Raw genomic sequence first — 17,396 nt, forward strand, 5'->3', positions numbered from 1 at the left:
TAGTCTAGTGGTTACGGCACTAGACTGCTGACCCTAAGGATGCGGGATCTAATGCCAGAAGCGTGGACCACATTTTCGGTGGAGGTGAAAATGCTTGAGGCCCGCGTACATGGCATGAGGTGCGCGTTAAAAAGCCCCCAGATGGTTGAAATTTCTGGTGCCCTTCACCACAGCGTCCCTCTAAATCGTATCGTGGTTTTGGTATCTAAAACCCTAACAGTTATCATTATTCAAAAAGATGCTGACGAATGTTACACGGCAGGTATTACCTGGTTTGAGACGAGGCACCTTCCAATTCCGCAATCCTGTCGAGAGACTGAGGCTGCAGAGAGTCCCTGAATATTTTTCCGGTACCTAAAAATAAAGTAAAGAAGAGATAAGAAGTCAGGAAGCAAGAATTTTCTGTAGAATAAATAGCAAAAAGTGTACCCCGAATAAATGGCCACAGTTTAGTAGAAGCAGAGCAAGTTAAACAAATTAAAGTTTTCCTCGTCGATTACAGAATGGATTCCACAGAAACTCCCAACAACATCTCTAGTTCATCCTCACCTGCGCACTGAATGGTGCACTTGGTCGCATCGGAGCCGTACTTGTTGGTGGCTACGCAAACGTAGTCGCCAGAGTCTTCGGCGTGCACGAACGAGATGTCCATGACCACGTAGCCAAAATCGCTCAGTGTCTTGATGCGTGAGCCTTAAAAAGAGAAGTGACGTACACTTAAGTAGCCGACCGGCAAACTTTTCAAGCTTCGCATGAGTTCTGATGCCACTTGAGAGAGAAAAAAAGAATAAAACAGCACCCGAAGAAAGGTAACCATATTCGTGGTTATAAGTTCTCCATAAAAACACGAAACTTTTTCTTTATTGTGCATCACTTCAGTGTTGACATCGACGTTCAGAGCAAGACTAAATCCTATAAGCAGGCGAGCAGGCCAAAGATGAACACATGGGTTGCGCTTTCGCATCGCAATTTTTTATGTCTTGCAAGCCTTTCGTAGTAACCCCACAAAATAAACAAGATGTTACGTTATATTTTTACTTGTAGTCAGAGTTGGTTTCGTCTACACTCTCTTGTTTTTTTATTAATATCGAAATAAAAGCTAATACGTTTATAACTCAAATAGGCACGTATTTTAATGTGAAGCCCACTTACTGTCGCGAAGTGGCTGTGAATTCTTGTACCACTCAACCTTCATGTCTGGGTCGCCAACGGGCACCAGATGGCATTCCAGGTGGGCACTGTTTCCTTCCTGTGAATGCACACGGTATAGACACATTGTCAGACGGTAAAAACACAGAAAAGCTATATAATGACCTAATCCCCCCCCACACACACACAAATACTGTTTATGCAGCTATATTCTCTATCGTGGTATACATAAAAATAGTGCACGATCTGAGTTATTCCTGCTCAAAAATTGTAAAGAGTCACGGAATACTGATTTCTTGCTGCTTACGCTCATCAGATCGATGACTAAGCTCATCGGAGATGCTTTCTTTTGGGCTCGCATACCTTGAGGTCCATGAGGTTCTGCAGCTGCGTGGTAAATTGCGGCCGCTGTCCCTTGGTCTTGTCCGTGCACTCGAGGTCGACGGTGACTTCGGCTTTGCCCCACTTGTTGGTCGCACGGCACGTGTAGCGGCCAGAGTCCTCCAGCACCGTGCCCAAGATCTCGAGCACCACCATGCCGAACGCGTGTACCGTCCGGATGCGGTGCCCTGCGTCGTAGTGTGCCAGCATGCTTCCTTATCCAAGAGCACAGTTTCTGCAAGGGCGCTTTGTACCCGTACTAGACGGGTTCTTTTCACCACCGCTGTTTTCGAACACTCTATTCGGTATACTGTGTAAGTAGCTACTTAAGTGTCCATTAATTGCTGCTAGTTAGAAGAATCCGTTGACTAACATTTCAATACGTGCCGCATTGCCCTATTTCGACGTCTTTTTCTGTAACTTTAGTATTGAGTAATTCAAGTTTAACGACATATCGGAATACGAGAGTTAAGGCCACAGATAAAAAAAAAAAACAACAGACGTCGTAGTCTAAACAACGCACCTGCTTTCAGTGGCTTGCCGCGGAAGAACCATTCGACCTGCATGGTCTGATCGCCGACTGGTGTCAGTGTTGCCTCGAAGTGGGCGATCTCGCCTTCGTTGAGGTCCTTGAGGTTGACGAACTGCGATGTGAATACGGGTGGCTGGCCCGCGGCATCCTCTTGGACCATTTCGGGCACACGCGTCAGCGACTCTTCCAGCTGCTGGATGGACTCAAGCCCCTTGCGACCTTCAGGGTGCAGCGTGTCTTCCTGAACACCCTTGCGGGCTGTAGAACAGTGACGGTTTAAAATGGACGCTTCTGCAAACACACTTGTCGACCGTTTTAGCTAGAATTAGTCTCCCAATAACACACAATTTTCTAGGGAGCTGCCAAACTTTGTGAGAGCCTAAACAGAGCTCCAAAATAAGCAAAAATTAGTCTAACCTAAAGTGTGTTCGGTATAACTTTACACATCTCTCATTCGCTGTGTTATTGATATACTATAGCTGGTACTTGTTTTCTTTGAATCATTTTCGTTTTTATATGTACAAAAGAGGTACCCTTATTTTTATTCCCTGCTTCCACTTTTCACCCAAAAGCATTCTAAGAGAACTAGCGGAGTTCATGTAAAGACACACGGCGCAAAAACAGCTATCGTTAAACGAATTTTAATCGCGTACTTACACAGACATGTAATGGTGGTCGTAGTGAAGGCTTCACCAGCATCGTTGCTGGCGCGGCAAGTGTAAATGCCAGCGTCTCGTCCCCAGAAGTCAGTGAGAGCGAGCACAACGAAGCCAAAGTCGTGGGTCACGGTGTATCTGGATCCTGAAAAAAAATCACACGGCGATTTTTAACGGCTTCTTTGCGTTTACGCATTTCAATATTATCGCCGGCTTTTGATTGAATTCGCTTCTTTTGAGTGCGATATCGAGTCGATTCGTCGATGACGTGGCGTAGATGAAAAATTCCGAATGTTATAAAACAATCGCGAATAATACTTTGCTACAGCTAGCATGACAGCGTTTCGAATTTGTGCGTGAAGTTTACACCAGGAGAAAAAGTAAGTTCTAGGAAACGATGAAAAATTGTCTCTACAGATTAAAAAGCCGGAATATAGTGCTAGTGTAAAATGTTCGTGCGAGTTCATAAAAAGTAGTAAAGTGAGTGCCCCTTAGTGACTGTATTTTCCTTAGCGAAGGTGTTTTCAGTGCATAAAGATTTTTATACAAATGAAACCACATGATGTCTCAAAGGACACACCGGGCAGACTCATTTTCGGGCAAGACAAATGCGAGAAAAGATGCTGAAAGTGCCCTTATGATCTTTCACCTGGTTAGCTTGCAAACATTCCAGATAAATAAAATTACTTTTCTTTGGATAAATCTTGTGGTTAGACAATTCAGGCCACAAAAAAAGCGTTATGTACGCAGCACGTGTTTTTTTATGAGAGACACCTATAAGGGTGCATTAATTGTCGTAATGTACACGCTGCTACACGTTAAACTATCTTGGTACTCTAGAATTGTTCTCGGGCGCCCGTGATAGCCTATCATGACGTCGGACATATTATTAGTTCACTCATGAACTAAAAAGCTTTGATTCTAGATCATTTGTTTGAATTTCCACATAAAGGAACACACCGAAAGAACCGATGCTTACCTGGCGCGAGTGGCTTTCCGTTAAGGAACCACTCCACCTTGAGTTTCGGGTCAGTAGCTGGTTCCACCTTGCATTCGAGGGTGACTGGGCTGCCTTCTTGAATGGAGAAGTTCGGCTCAAGCGGCACCACAAACACTGGGCGCGGGAACACCTTCTCCGCTTCCTCGACAGGAGCCTGGAATATGTCATGTGAACATGTATAGCGACGGCGTGTACGTTCGGCACGTCCTTTTATACGTCATCGGTGTTTGGCTCAGAAACATCGAACGTAAAATGTAATGAAGAATTAGGGGACACTAATGCTTCGACTTTAGGAGTTGAACGTGATAGCGACATCCTGTTCCTAGTGCGTACTTCATGAAATTATTTCGATTTTGCTATGAACCCACTACGTGGCCTTAAAAGAATAGGTGCAGTAGCGTGTGTGCCCTTTGTAATGGGTGACGGGGTTTCAACCACGTAGCCATTATGATAATCACATATTCTGATGCCCGTCGGCAATGGCCGCTTGTATACCACGCATTATTACTGCAATATCTCATGTTGCATTAAAAAATGCATACACGACGTGAGTGTTTGTCAAGTATAAAAAATACTTTCACTGCATTTCCAAACAGAGGAAGTTCTTTTCACTGTTTTCACAAACAGAGGCGTGGCCGTGTGGTAGAACATCCGCTCGCCACGCAAACAACCCGGGTTTGATCCCCACTTGGACCCAAACAACCCTGGTTCGGTCCCCACACTGCTCCAGGATTTTTTATGATTTCTTTTATTTTCGTCGTTCTCAATTTTTTGGTCTCGCATAAGATCATGATTTTTCGCTCACAACCAACTACGCCGACGCTAGAATTTCTGCGAAACGAGCTCTTTAACGCTATCGCCTTGAATTTGTTATTTTTGTCGTAACATTGATAATGACCGACGTCATAGTAACACCAGATTGAATTGGAAGTACCTGGTATCTAGTCAGGTATGAAGTCTCTAGTTCCTGGACCTTGGACAATCCCTGTGCGCCCATTGGGTGGAGAGTGTCGGACTGCACACCACTTTTGCCTGGAAGTATATTCAGTACAATAAACAGCTGTATGTCTCTGCTGCGTGCCTAATGTAGTAACGTAACTTCGACTGCGACGATTGTTACCTTGTACTTTGAGAGACCCGGTGGTGACTGCCTCGCCCTTCGAGTTGCGAGCTCGGCACGTGTAGATTCCAGAGTCCTCAGGAAATGCATTGCCCACATCCAGAGTGACAAAACCGAAGTCGTTGTTGAAGTTGTATTTGGAACCTGGACGCAATAAGAGAAATGCTCAATATTTCGCCCGTCTCAAATATGAAGGTGCTACACAAGCCGCACTCGTTGCACCCATAAGCGCGAGAAACAGATACACTTGGATGCACTGGTTTTTGTTATGCCTATCCTTATGGCATCTTCGCGAGTAGAAGCAATTGTTTAGCAGAAGTAAGAGCTTAATGACCAACCTGTACGACCAATGTTCTAACGTACATCACGTTTGATTTGCGTTCCGTTATATTGCTTTTTACTGTTGTTCTAAGTACAGCAGTTTCTTCCCTACGATGGGTGCATACGAGTGTCCTAAGTGGGCTTACCGACCACGATACGAGTCTGAAGTGTTATGCTATTGTTATCGCCAGGTTTGAAATAAGCATGTACGTTTACGGTTATCCCTAGATAAACAGCTGTCGCTCACCGGCAGGGACTGGCTTGTTGTTCTTGAGGAATTCCACTTTGAGCGTGGGGTCCTTGGATGGCTCCACGCGGCACTCGAAATGCGCCGTAGCCCCTTCGCGGATCTCCAGGTTGTTGAGGTGCGTGACGAACACCGGCCCTTCATACTCCGGCTCAGGCACGTACTTCTCCGGTGGCACGTACTCTTCAAGCTGGCGAATCTTGGGCAGCGAGTCGGGATGCTGGGAAGCCAGGATGATGTTTTCGCGGCCTGCGAGTGATCGCAAGGACGTGTTGTAGTGATATTACCCGCAATATTGTCCACACAAGATTCGAAACCTTTGGCGCGTCACTCACCTTCCACTTTGATTGTGCACGTCGAAATCGCTTCACCTACGTCATTTGTGGCCTTGCAGGTGTAAATACCCGAATCATCTGGTCTTGCGCTCGATATATCCAAGGAAACTAAGCCAAAATCGTCCGTGGGCTTGATTCTCGTACCTGGAAGCATATCGAGAAGAGCAGGGATTGAGACGTGTATTGGCAGTTTCGTTTGGAGTGCGTGTCAGCTAGCGTTGAAATTTTAAAATGTGTAAGAATGCAAAATGAACTGCAAACACTTACCCATGACCAAAGGTTTGCCGTTCTTGAACCATTTAACTTTGAGCTTGTCATCGTTAGTAGGTTCGATGCGACCCTCGATGCGAAGGTAGTGGCCTTCGACAGCGCCATCGATGTTGTTCAAGTGTTGCACAAACACTGGCGCCACCTTAGGCTTCTCGTCTGACCAGGTTTCTGGAATACGACTTGAGTCATACTCAAACTTCTGTGTCTGCCTGTATGCCTCCGGGTGGTGGGAGTCAAGCAGCACTCCGGCACGGCCTGTATGCAAATAAGCCATGCTTAGGTTCAAAATGTTTTGTTTTCCTTTGTTGCCCTGTGAATGACTTGAGCACAAAAACAGACTAGCAGACTGAACGTATATAACGGACGTTAGTCGTAACGGCATCGCTAACTTCATTATCCCAAGTCTTTCTCGCGATGGTAACCAGAATACGTCGGTCTTAATCGGCCCACGAAGCGTATATAAAAATTGTGTACCAATCAAAGCCTCGCACAGCCTTGCACCTTTTGCAATAAAATTAACTGGTAATAATGTGCCGCAAATAATTTGCTGCATTATGAATAATATCACCATGAATAATGTGCTAGCAATCACACATGTTCGAGTTCTTGTAGTTTATATTGCATGTTCTTGAACTACCACCTTTTTTAATCTTGCGTACAAGACATTTAGATTGCAAAACTAGTTCAGTTACATCGTGTTTGTTATCATCAACGACTTGTTTGTACTTCGCCTTTTTAGTTTATAATTCAATATTGCCCCTAATACTGGGCACATTCTTTTCAATGCAGCCGTTAGGATGGACTAAAATTTTTCCTCTTTTCATATTTTTAGTATAAGATTAACAAACACAGGACTATGGTAATGACGCTTTAACTGACCTTTTACTCGAAGGGAAGTTGAGGTGACAGCTTCACCAGCCTTATTCACGGCTTTGCACATATAGACTCCGGAATCTTCTGCTATTCCTGACACGATGTCGAGTGTCACAAATCCGAAGTCGTTGTTGGGGATAAGCCTCGAACCTGAAAGCACAGTGAGGCATGTGTAACAGCAAAACACAGGGATCCTTACAGGTGGCTGAATGGGTTTGTTGGCATAGCACCTCCTACTTCATTGTTGCGCATACATGCAAAAAAAAAGACGCATAGAAGGCATAAGTGGTGCTACGTGTCATCAAATTTGACTTTTATATGACCTTGTTTCTGCCTGCGCGATAACAAAGAAGTAGATATTTTTGTCAGAAGAGACTAGCATGCTCACTTTTCTTACCTTCTCTTTCCTCTGTTCCCCATTACGCATCCCTCTCCTCTTTAGATATTACTCAGTCGCATGAAAATAACCCAATCACATGGACAAAATACGGTGTTGAGCACAGCAGACGTACACAAAAGGTCGGCAAAGTTGTTGAAAATGAGAGACGCTGTGATACTTGAATATTAAAGTGACCGATAAAAGATCGAAATTCTCCCCGCTACATGTCGAATCTCATAAATCATCGATCCTATTGTGTAATTTTATCTGACGTACTTAGTACGCAAATGGCCTCGGTGTATACGAGCAAAACGGACTTTTTCGATAATTTAAACTATCATGATTGTTGAGTGGCTGTGACATAAAACGAACTTTACCTTTGGGAAGCTCGATGCCGTTGACGTACCAGAAGAACTTGAGGTCGGGATCTCCGACAGGCACGCAGCGGCACTCCAGACGTGCAGGCTGTCCCTCATTGATTTCACCAGGGCCAACCAAGGGGGTGGTAAAGACAGGCTTTTCATATACCGTATCAGGTTTCTCCGGAGGCTTCTGCCCTTTCAGGTCTTCCAGCTCACGAATCTTCTCATAACCCTGGGGTTGCAAGGTGTCTAGCAGAATGGAGGCCTTGGCTAAAAACAGACAGACGTTGAAGAAAAAATTCATTGTCATGGCCATGTATTTAACAGTAGTGGACCAAAGAAAATGTAAAAAAAATATGTTGAAATTCTCGTAGCTCAGGAAACTCACGTTTAATTTTGAGCATACACGTGGTCACCGCCTGCCCCAATGAATTGGTGGCTTTGCAAGTATAGACGCCTGTGTCTTCTGGGCGCACATAGTCCATGTCAAGAGCAACGTAGCCAAAGTCATGGACTGGATGGAATCTCGTGCCTGGAGAAAAGATATTCAGCAGACAAAGGAAGGTCAACTCGGGTGCCATAGAGGTTAAGTGACATTGTAGATATTGTTACGTCGCAAACATCACAAGCATTCGGAGATAAACAGCTATACCAACCTTCCATGAGTGGAGTGTCATTGAAGAACCACTGGACATTAAGAGTAGGATCTCCGACAGGAATCAGCCGGCATTCCAGGTGTACGTTCCTCTGATCTTCGACGAGGTTTTCTAGGTTTTGTAGAGGAACCGTGAATACAGGCCTCTGGAAGGTGACTGGCTCCTGAATGACTTCGTGCTTGAAGCGAGCCTCGTCTTCCATTTCTCTGATCTTTGCAAGTCCTGTCGAGAAAGCATATGCAAAACCAGGTTCGTTATTTGGTCATTCAGTATATGTGACAATTATTACCTTCTGGGTGGTGGGTGTCGGAGATGATGCTGGATTTCGGCAGGACACGCAGCGTGGCCGTTGTTTCAGCTCGTCCGAGGTCGTTAGTCGCACGGACCGTGTAAGTGCCGGAGTCTTCCGGAATGGCATTGCTCACGTCTATTGCCACATAACCGAAGTCGCTCGTGATGTGAACTCGGGTAGCTGCGGAATATTCACAGCATTTAGGCATCTCAAAATTTATTGTAAATATTACTCGTTATAGTATAAACACTGCGTTCATTACCAGCTGTCAAGGGCCTTCCATTGTGAAGAACCTCAATCTTCAACTTGGCATCGTGGGCTGGCTCCACCTGAAGCAGATAAGAAATCAACGTGAATTTCTGAGAACATTTGAATAAGTCTGCATTATACTTATTCAAGAAGCGAAGAAGAAACCTGAGATAGGCAGAAATCGGATGTATGCACTAAGGGACAAAGAAGGCAAAATAACTACCAATATAGATAGAATAGTTAAAATGGCGGTCGAGTTTTACAGAGACCTGTACAGTAGCCGGGTCAACCACGACCTTAATACTATAAGAACTAGCAGTAACCCAGATGACACCCCACCAGTAATGATAGAAAAAGTCAGAAAAGCCTTGGAGAGCATGCAAAGAGGTAAAGCTGCTGGTGAGAACCAGGTAACATCAAATCTGTTAAAGATGGATAATATATCTTGTTAGAAAAACTAGCCACCCTGTTTACGAGGTGCCTCCTGACGGGAAGAGTACCAGAGTCTTGGAAGAATGCTAACATAATCTTAATACATAAGAAAGGAGTTGACAAGGACTTGAAGAATTACAGGCCAATCGACTTGCTCTCTGTAGTATACAAGCTATTTACAAAGGTAATTGCTAACAGACTTAAGAAAACATTAGAATTCAATCAACCAAAGAAACAAGCAGGCTTTCGAACAGGCTACTCAACAATCAACCACATTCATACTATCAATCAGGTAATAGAGAAATGCTCAGAATATAGCCTACCACTATACACAGCCTTCATAGATTACGAGAAGGCGTTTGATTCAGTAGAAATATCAGCAGTCATGCAGACACTGCGGAATCAGGGCGTCGACGAAGCATATATAAACATCCTGGAAGAAATTTACAGGGGATAAACTGCTACCATAGTGCTTCATAAAGAAAGCAACAGAATACCAATCAAGAAGCGTGTAAGGCAGGGGGATACAATCTCCCCAGTGCTATTTACCGCGTGCTTACAGGAGGTTTTCAGAGACCTAGAATAGGAACAATCATGCATAAGAGTTAATGGAGAGTACCTTATAGTAGCCTGCGCTTCGCCGATGACATTGCGTTGCTGAGTAACTTGGGGGACGAATTGCAACTCATAATTACGGTGTTAGACAAGGAGAGCAGACAAGTAGGTCTTAAAATTGATCTGCAGAAACCAAAAGTAATGTACAACAAACTTGGAAGAGAGCAGCGCTTCGAGATAGGTAATATTGCACTTAAGTTGTAAAAGACTATGTCTACTTAGGGCAGGTAATAACCGCGGAGCCGAACCACGAGATTGAAGTAACTAGAAGAATAAGAATGGGGTGGAGCACATTTGGCAAGCACTCTCAAATCATGACAGGTAGATTGCCACTATCTCTCAAGAGAAGGGTATATAACAGCTGCATCTTGCCGGTACTTAGCTATGCAGCACAAACCTGAAGACTTACAAAGAGGGGTTCAGCTTAAATTGAGGATGAAGCAGCGAGCAATGGAAAGAAAAATGGTAGGTGTAACTTTTAAAGACAAGAAGAGAGCAGAGTGAATTAGGGAACAAACGGGGGTTACGGATATCATAGTTGAAATAAAGAAGAGGAAATGGACATGGGCCGGGCATGCAGCGCGTAGGCAGGACAACCGCTGGTCATTAAGGGTAACTAACTGGATTTCCAGAGAAGGCAAGCGGGTTAGGGGGAGACAGAAGGTTACGTGGGCAGATGGGATTAAGAAGTTTACGGGTATAAATTGGCAGCAGCGAGCACAGGACCAAGTTGACTGGCGGAACATGGAAGAGGCCTTTGTCCTGCAGTGGACGTAGTCAGGCTGGTGATTGATGATGATGACTTTAGACTTACGCGACACTCCAGGTGGGCGCTCTCGCCTTCCGAGATCTCCTGCGTTCCCCTCAGTTCAGTGATGAACACAGGCTTAGAAACGGGCTTCTCTTGAATTTCGGCTGTCTGGTATTTGACTTGCGCCTCCAGCTCTCGTATTTTCTCAAGACCCTCCGGGTGATGAGTATCATAGAAGATCTTTTGCTTGGCTGCAAGAATGATTTAGCATTTTTTAAACGCCAAGCAAAGTGATTTAAGTTTGTTGCAGACTAAGTGAAAGAGCGTTTTTCTGATGGATAAAAATGAGAGTATGATAATAAAGCATTTTATCTATTTCCATCAAAAGAAATAATATTTTCAAAACTCACGGAGCGCCCGAAGATTGCATGTCGTAACAGCTTCGCCGAGAGAGTTGGTTGCCTTACACATATACGTTCCACTGTCTTCAGCATACACATACAGTATGTCAAGGGCCACATATCCAAAGTCATGCGTTGTTCTGAACCGATGTCCTATACGAAAAAAAGAACAAATACAGTTGCTTGTTTTACTAGAAAAATCTTCCGACGTACTGAAGTAGTGTAAATGTGCTTTGCTTTAAGTGCTTACCTGGCTGGATTTCAACCCCGTTGTGGTACCACTGGACTTTAAGATCGGCGTCATTAATTGGCTCAAGTCTACACTCCATGTGAGCACTCTGTCCTTCAACAAGGCCGTCAACTGAATTGAGAGGTACTGTGAACACAGGCCGCTGCAACTGAATGACTTGCTCGGGTTTCTCTGGAGCCTGGTATTCCTCAAGCTGCCTGATTTTCTCCAGGCCTTTCTCATGGTACGTATCGGTGACAATGGCAGATTTTCCTGGTGAATTAGAGAAAATTCTTTTTAGAAATTCGCTCCTTAGAAGCAGTTAATTTTGAGAAACTCACCGAGAACGTTGATGGAACAAGTGGTGACGGCCTCGCCGAGTTTGTTGGTCGCCTTGCACATGTATGTGCCAGAATCCTCTGGGTACGCGTACAGGATATTAAGGGCCACGTAGCCAAAGTCAGACACAGTCTTGAATCTGTGACCTATTCGAATAATTCAAAACACAAGGTAAACTCATTGCATACATGGGTTACTGCCAACAAACATGATCACTTATTAATGAAGTGGTCATATTCTTTAGAGACGAAATTGTATGTTTACCGAGAGGAATCTCAACGCCGTTGTGGAACCACTGGACCTTCATGTTCGCGTCATTGATTGGCGTAAGTGTAGCCTCAAGGTGAGCGCTCTGGCCTTCATGGAGAGTATCCAAGTTGTAGAGGCCACGGACAAAGTTAGGCTTCTCCTTAATAACAACTTCCTCTTGCGTTGGCCTGATGTATCCGCATGATTCTTCCAGCTGCTTTATTTTTGGCAGGGCGTCTGGTTGTTGGCTTTCGAGGATGACACCTCCCTTGGCTGCAAAAAAAGCGGAGATCTTTTAGCTTCTAGAACCACGCCAACGGAGCGTGAGTGACTTACCATCAACATGAATGCGTGCCGTCGACCTTGCTGTACCAAGTTCATTTGTGGCCTGGACTACATATTCACCAGAATGCTCAGCATTTGCGGATAGAATGTCCAAGGCGCAGAAACCGAAGTCATACATCGTTCGGTAGCGATGCCCTGTTGTGCGTGAATAATGGAAGTAAGTTAACGGCGCTTTATTTGTAAGACATTAGTTCTCTTAAGAACATATCACGTACCAGACTGCAGCTCGACGCCATTGTGGAACCACTGAACCTTCATAGTAGAATCGGGGTATGGCGCAATGCGACATTCCAAGTGGGCGCTTTCACCTTCTGTAAGGTGGCTTGGACCCTGCAGTTGTGTGACAAACATCGGTGGACCGGGGCACGGGGCTTCATGCGTTACTTCTTCCTTGTAGCGTCCGAGTTCTTCCAGCTGTCGAATTTTCTGAAGTCCCTCGGGGTGGTGAGTGTCAAACACCAGAGATTTTGAATCTAAGAATAAAGAGACGGCCGTTTGCATATGTCATGCGCTAAAACAGTGAAACGGCATTATTACCTTGGACGTTGAGAGTAGCCGAACAAACAGCAGACCCCAGAGAGTTGGTTGCCTTGCAAGTGTACGTGCCTGAGTCTTGTGCCTTCACGTAACTCAAGTCAAGAGCGACGAATCCAAAGTCATGAATTGTGTTGACTCGATTAGCTGAAATAAGTTCACATGGTTAAAAGTACGTTGTTCATTTGTTCTTGCAAATACAGCAAATACCTTTCTGCAAGGGAAGTCCGTTGTGGAACCATTCAACCTTGAGATTAGGGTCACCCACTGGTATAAGCTTGCACTCAAAGTGAGCACTCTGGTTTTCATTGAGGTTAAGGTTCTTCATAGCTTGCGTGAACACGGGTGCTTGCGTGGTAATTTCTTCCACGACGGCAGGCCTTATTTGCCGCCCGTAGTCTTCAAGCTGCTGGATCTTTTCATAGGCTTCCTGGTTTTGCGTGTCCAGTATGAGCGACTTTTCAGCTGCGAAGTAAAATTGTTATTTAAACGGTCAAACCTGCACACGCAAAAGATAAAGCTTATAATCACACCATTAGACACATACCGTGACACTTGAGCTGAGCGGATACAACAGCTTCTCCCAACTGATTCGTTGCTTTGCAAGTGTAGGTGCCAGAGTCTTCAGCATATGTGCTAAGGATGTCCAAGGACACGAAGCCAAAGTTGCACATCTCAACAAAACGGGAGCCCGCCGGAACTGGTTGGCCGTTCTTGAACCACTCAACCTTGAGCTTGGCATCTCCCACAGGAATCAGGCGGCACTCTAGATGTGCCTTTTGTCCCTCTTGAACCACGATAGACTTGGGAGCAGACGTAAAAACGGGTGCCGTTGTAACAGACTGGTCGAGGTCCCCAGTGTCTCTCTCGTAGCTGCGTATATGAAACATACCATCGATAACTCATGCAACATCTGTTGCGTTTAGACTGATTACGTCAAAAAGAAAAGTAGAAATAATCTTGCGCATACGTACTGGTGGCCTTCGAGGGCTTGAATCTTCTGCAGTCCCTCAGGATGCTGTGTGTCTGTGTCAACGGATGACTTTCCTGCAAAATAAATCATGGAACCTATATCGACACCGTTTTCCTATGGATGCCTATACTATTATAAAACCGCCATGGATGTGCAAATATTTTTAATCAATAGAGCACCTACCTTCGACAAGAATTGTAGTTGATAGCTCAGCCTTTCCGAGGGAATTCGTAGCACGTACAGTGTAAGTTCCTGAATCCTCTGGCACAAGTGACAGGATATTGAGAGCGACATAGCCGAAGTCATGGAAGGGCCGGTACCGATGACCTGCAATAAACAAAAAAGTATGTGTTGCATATGCAACATCATGTATATTCGTAGTGTTCTTGATTAATGTGCAACTCACCAATAGGAAGTGAGACTCCGTTGTGGAACCATTCAACCCTGAGGTCAGCATCGTTCACGGGCTCAAGTCGGCACTCCAGGTGGGCATTCTGTCCTTCTCGAAGGCTAAGAGTCGTCATATTTGACGTGAAGGAGGGCTTGGTCTTCACCGTTGTCTCCTCAATGATCTCGCGACGAAAACGGGACTGGTCTTCAAGTTGCTGTATTTTCTGGAGACCTTCAGGGTGCTGGGACTCCAGAATGAGCTGCGACTTGGCTGAAGCAACGAAAAAAAGGGTAGATTGAATGAAGGGCCGCTATAAGCTAAACTACAAGTAGTCATTCACAAAAAGAGGACTCGATGCGCCGAAGTTTTCATATTTTTCATCACAAAATGACATGATGATGCCAAAAAAACAAATAATAATAGTTCTGTTATAAATCATTAGCAGTTTAATTCCACTCATTTTATTTCTCTACCTGCTGGCACCTCTGCCAGGCAAGCTGCTGATCTCTGCATGGAAACTAGCCCTAACGTCAAACCCTAATCTGAGATCGCCATTGACGACAGGCTGTCTTCTTTATTTTTGTAATACGCCCAATGAAATTCATGGGAGTTGATGCGTGCAGTAGGAATGGTCTTGGCATCTACTTTAAGGAGCGAGCGCCCCTTCCAAGTTCTACCATACTATGTGGTTCAACGCGAGAAGCATGTCCTGGTGCAGACATATAGCCAGAGTCTACTCTGATATAGCCACGCATAAACCACCAAAGCAAACTTCCATATTCCTTAATCAATTGCCCATTCCTGGACTTAATTTCCAGCTCAACTTTGACACTCGGAAGACGTCTAGCACTCTTTACGCAGCACAGTAAAAATAAAACGAAGAGAGTGCATATACTAAAGAATAAATGTAGAAAAAACGGAGTGCTATTTGACTGGAGTAAATTGTGTCAGTGGTGTGCAGCAACTCACCGAAGCAGTTAACGTTGCAAGACGTGACGCTTTCACCGAGTGAGCTGGTAGCCTTGCACGTATAAATACCCGAGTCTTCTGGATAGAAGCTGAGGATGTCCAAGGCGACGTAGTCGAACTCGTGCGCAGGTCTAAATCGATGTCCTTTGAGGCACAAAATTTCAGTTTAGGCATCGACACAGTGCTTTTTATAGTGCTTGTTTTAAAGAAACGTAGAATGTTACGTACCGACTTTGATGGGCACACTGTTTCTGAACCACTCAACCCGCAAGGTGGAATCGCCAACAGGTTGCAGCCGACACTCGAGGTGCACGTTGGCGCCTTCTACAGTTTCCACATTATGCAGCGGTCGGCTGAAAGTTGGTTTCTGGGTGATGATGCTTTCCTGGTGCTCTTGGCGGGTGTAGCGAGAGTGGTCTTCCAGGTGCTGGATCTTTTCCCAGCCTTCCGGATACTGCGAGTCCGTGATCACACCAGACTTGCCTGTTAAAAGAAAAATAAAAGCTCTCCGATTATCTTAGCCTTCCCATATGCATATGGTGTGCAGCGACAGCGTTGGGAAAGCTCGCTCTTTTATGCCGCCAAGAACAATAAAAAAAGCATTTTAGTTACTGTTCGGCCTTTCGCGTGAAAAGTACAAGTTCTACAGTGATGCCAGTGAATTCCCTACTGTAGACAGATTTTATTAGCACACTGAACGAGCGGAAAGTAAATAGAAATATGCCAGTTTTGTTGCTTTTTGTTTGATTAAAATTCTCAGTAATATCATTATCCCATTAAACTCGAAAAAGCACGATCCGCTAATCTTACCGATAACTTTGATGCAGGAGGTTGAATGAGCAGATCCAAGATGATTGGTTGCTCGCAGAGTGTACTGCCCGGTATCTTCCGAAACCAGGTTCAAAATCTGAAGGAACGCCCGGCCAAAGTCGTACTTTGTAATGAACCGGTGACCTGTAAACACACATAACACGAAGCTCGTAAATTTTCCAATGACGCCAGATTCTTGGACAGTTTTCTATTCGCTGAGGAGATGTTGGCATATGTGTATCGATAATTACCAGTAGGGAGTGGGCGACCGTTGAAAAACCATTCCACCTTCATTGTCGAGTCCTGAACAGGCTCAATGGCGCACTCCATTACGATGGAATCCCCCTCTTTCAGTGGTCCCTTGGGATCTTTGAGGGGAACCTGTAAAGCGGAGATCGAAATAAGGCTGGTTTGTATTTTCACTTTAAGGGCTGAATTCGGAATGCTTTCTGTTCATAAGAACTGTTCACCACTGACTTAGCACCTTCTTCAATAATTTGTTCTGAGAAGTTGAAGTTTTTGTCTTCTAACGAACAGTTGTAGCGTAAGAGATTATTGCGAATGCGGGAGCACAGGCTCTGTATTCATAAAATCTGTATCATCACCTTCATAATCAATCATCATCATCACCTTTTAATCACAGCGCTGCGCCTCTCGCGCCGCTCACGCTCGGACTCGAGGCACGTGCTAGATTAGAATGAGTCCTCACACCTGGCCTTGTAAAAAAAGCATCGAATCCTTCACGTCTTTGTGCCTCTCGCTACAAACCTGTGTTCACTGCAATAGTGTGTTTATGTTAATTCAATCCTATCCTAATGCTGAAAGTAACAGCGAACATGGCCGGAAAATAAACGTTCACGAGCGATATGTTGCAAATTTGGCTACGCTGAACTGGGCACGCACAGCCTCAAGTGATTGGTGACCAAAACGATATGGTAGGCGCGCGCACAGCCTTGCAGTCCGCCGGTTCCCCTGCACCTCACTCCGCCATTCTCGCCGTCGCGCGCATGAAACGCTTTCTAACAGCACCGCCATCCGAAATTCAGAGCCATACTACAGTAGAGTGTCTCTTGTCGCATACAACATAACATAAAAGGCGAAAAGACGAATGATGTTAATGTACCAACACCGAAAAGCCGTGCGGGTTCGTCTTCTGTGTTTGAAAAATACGTAGGCGACTAACCCCCGTATTCTCAAACGTCCCTTCACTCAACGTTTCACCTTCACTTGAGAAAGGTGATGGAAGTGCTCCCGCTAGGCCAGGCAAGTCACTGCATATCAGTGATAATGTGGTGCGATTCTCGAACAGCGCAGCGTCATTTGTAGCCGAGCAGCGGCGCAGTGCTCAACTTTGTCACGTGAAGGGTGAAAGTCGAGTCGAGGAGCGTTTGGGAATACGGGGGTAAGACTATACTTCATTCCAAACTATGGAGGAGAAGTAAGCTTTTGCAGCACAAGGATTCCTATTTCTGTGTTGAGTGCGGCAGCTGCATATCTGCAATTATGTTATCGCTGATCATTTCTGAATTACGCACG

General features: G+C 45.0%; 1 protein-coding gene across 1 annotated transcript in view; it reads right to left on the reverse strand.

Moving 5' to 3' along the window:
• LOC119176676 (uncharacterized) overlaps positions 1-17,396 on the reverse strand; it is a 322,419-nt gene that overhangs the window by 211,973 nt on the left and 93,050 nt on the right. The window contains exons 47-81 of the mRNA XM_075876363.1: positions 16,112-16,241; positions 15,861-16,004; positions 15,279-15,533; positions 15,051-15,194; positions 14,097-14,351; positions 13,874-14,017; positions 13,692-13,764; positions 13,265-13,590; positions 12,928-13,182; positions 12,721-12,864; positions 12,399-12,656; positions 12,175-12,318; positions 11,854-12,111; positions 11,592-11,735; positions 11,272-11,523; positions 11,031-11,174; positions 10,684-10,871; positions 8,836-8,902; positions 8,571-8,753; positions 8,282-8,503; positions 8,014-8,157; positions 7,641-7,895; positions 6,891-7,034; positions 6,009-6,266; positions 5,742-5,885; positions 5,407-5,655; positions 4,839-4,982; positions 4,653-4,750; positions 3,698-3,872; positions 2,720-2,863; positions 2,054-2,320; positions 1,513-1,718; positions 1,153-1,249; positions 550-693; positions 270-354 (exon numbers count right to left, since the gene is read on the reverse strand). Coding sequence (XP_075732478.1) covers positions 270-354; positions 550-693; positions 1,153-1,249; positions 1,513-1,718; positions 2,054-2,320; positions 2,720-2,863; positions 3,698-3,872; positions 4,653-4,750; positions 4,839-4,982; positions 5,407-5,655; positions 5,742-5,885; positions 6,009-6,266; positions 6,891-7,034; positions 7,641-7,895; positions 8,014-8,157; positions 8,282-8,503; positions 8,571-8,753; positions 8,836-8,902; positions 10,684-10,871; positions 11,031-11,174; positions 11,272-11,523; positions 11,592-11,735; positions 11,854-12,111; positions 12,175-12,318; positions 12,399-12,656; positions 12,721-12,864; positions 12,928-13,182; positions 13,265-13,590; positions 13,692-13,764; positions 13,874-14,017; positions 14,097-14,351; positions 15,051-15,194; positions 15,279-15,533; positions 15,861-16,004; positions 16,112-16,241 — 6,284 coding nt within the window. The remainder of the gene's footprint in view (positions 1-269; positions 355-549; positions 694-1,152; positions 1,250-1,512; positions 1,719-2,053; positions 2,321-2,719; positions 2,864-3,697; positions 3,873-4,652; positions 4,751-4,838; positions 4,983-5,406; positions 5,656-5,741; positions 5,886-6,008; positions 6,267-6,890; positions 7,035-7,640; positions 7,896-8,013; positions 8,158-8,281; positions 8,504-8,570; positions 8,754-8,835; positions 8,903-10,683; positions 10,872-11,030; positions 11,175-11,271; positions 11,524-11,591; positions 11,736-11,853; positions 12,112-12,174; positions 12,319-12,398; positions 12,657-12,720; positions 12,865-12,927; positions 13,183-13,264; positions 13,591-13,691; positions 13,765-13,873; positions 14,018-14,096; positions 14,352-15,050; positions 15,195-15,278; positions 15,534-15,860; positions 16,005-16,111; positions 16,242-17,396) is intronic.

The sequence above is a fragment of the Rhipicephalus microplus genome, chromosome X (genome assembly GCF_043290135.1).
Source record: "Rhipicephalus microplus isolate Deutch F79 chromosome X, USDA_Rmic, whole genome shotgun sequence".
NCBI lineage: Eukaryota > Metazoa > Arthropoda > Arachnida > Ixodida > Ixodidae > Rhipicephalus > Rhipicephalus microplus.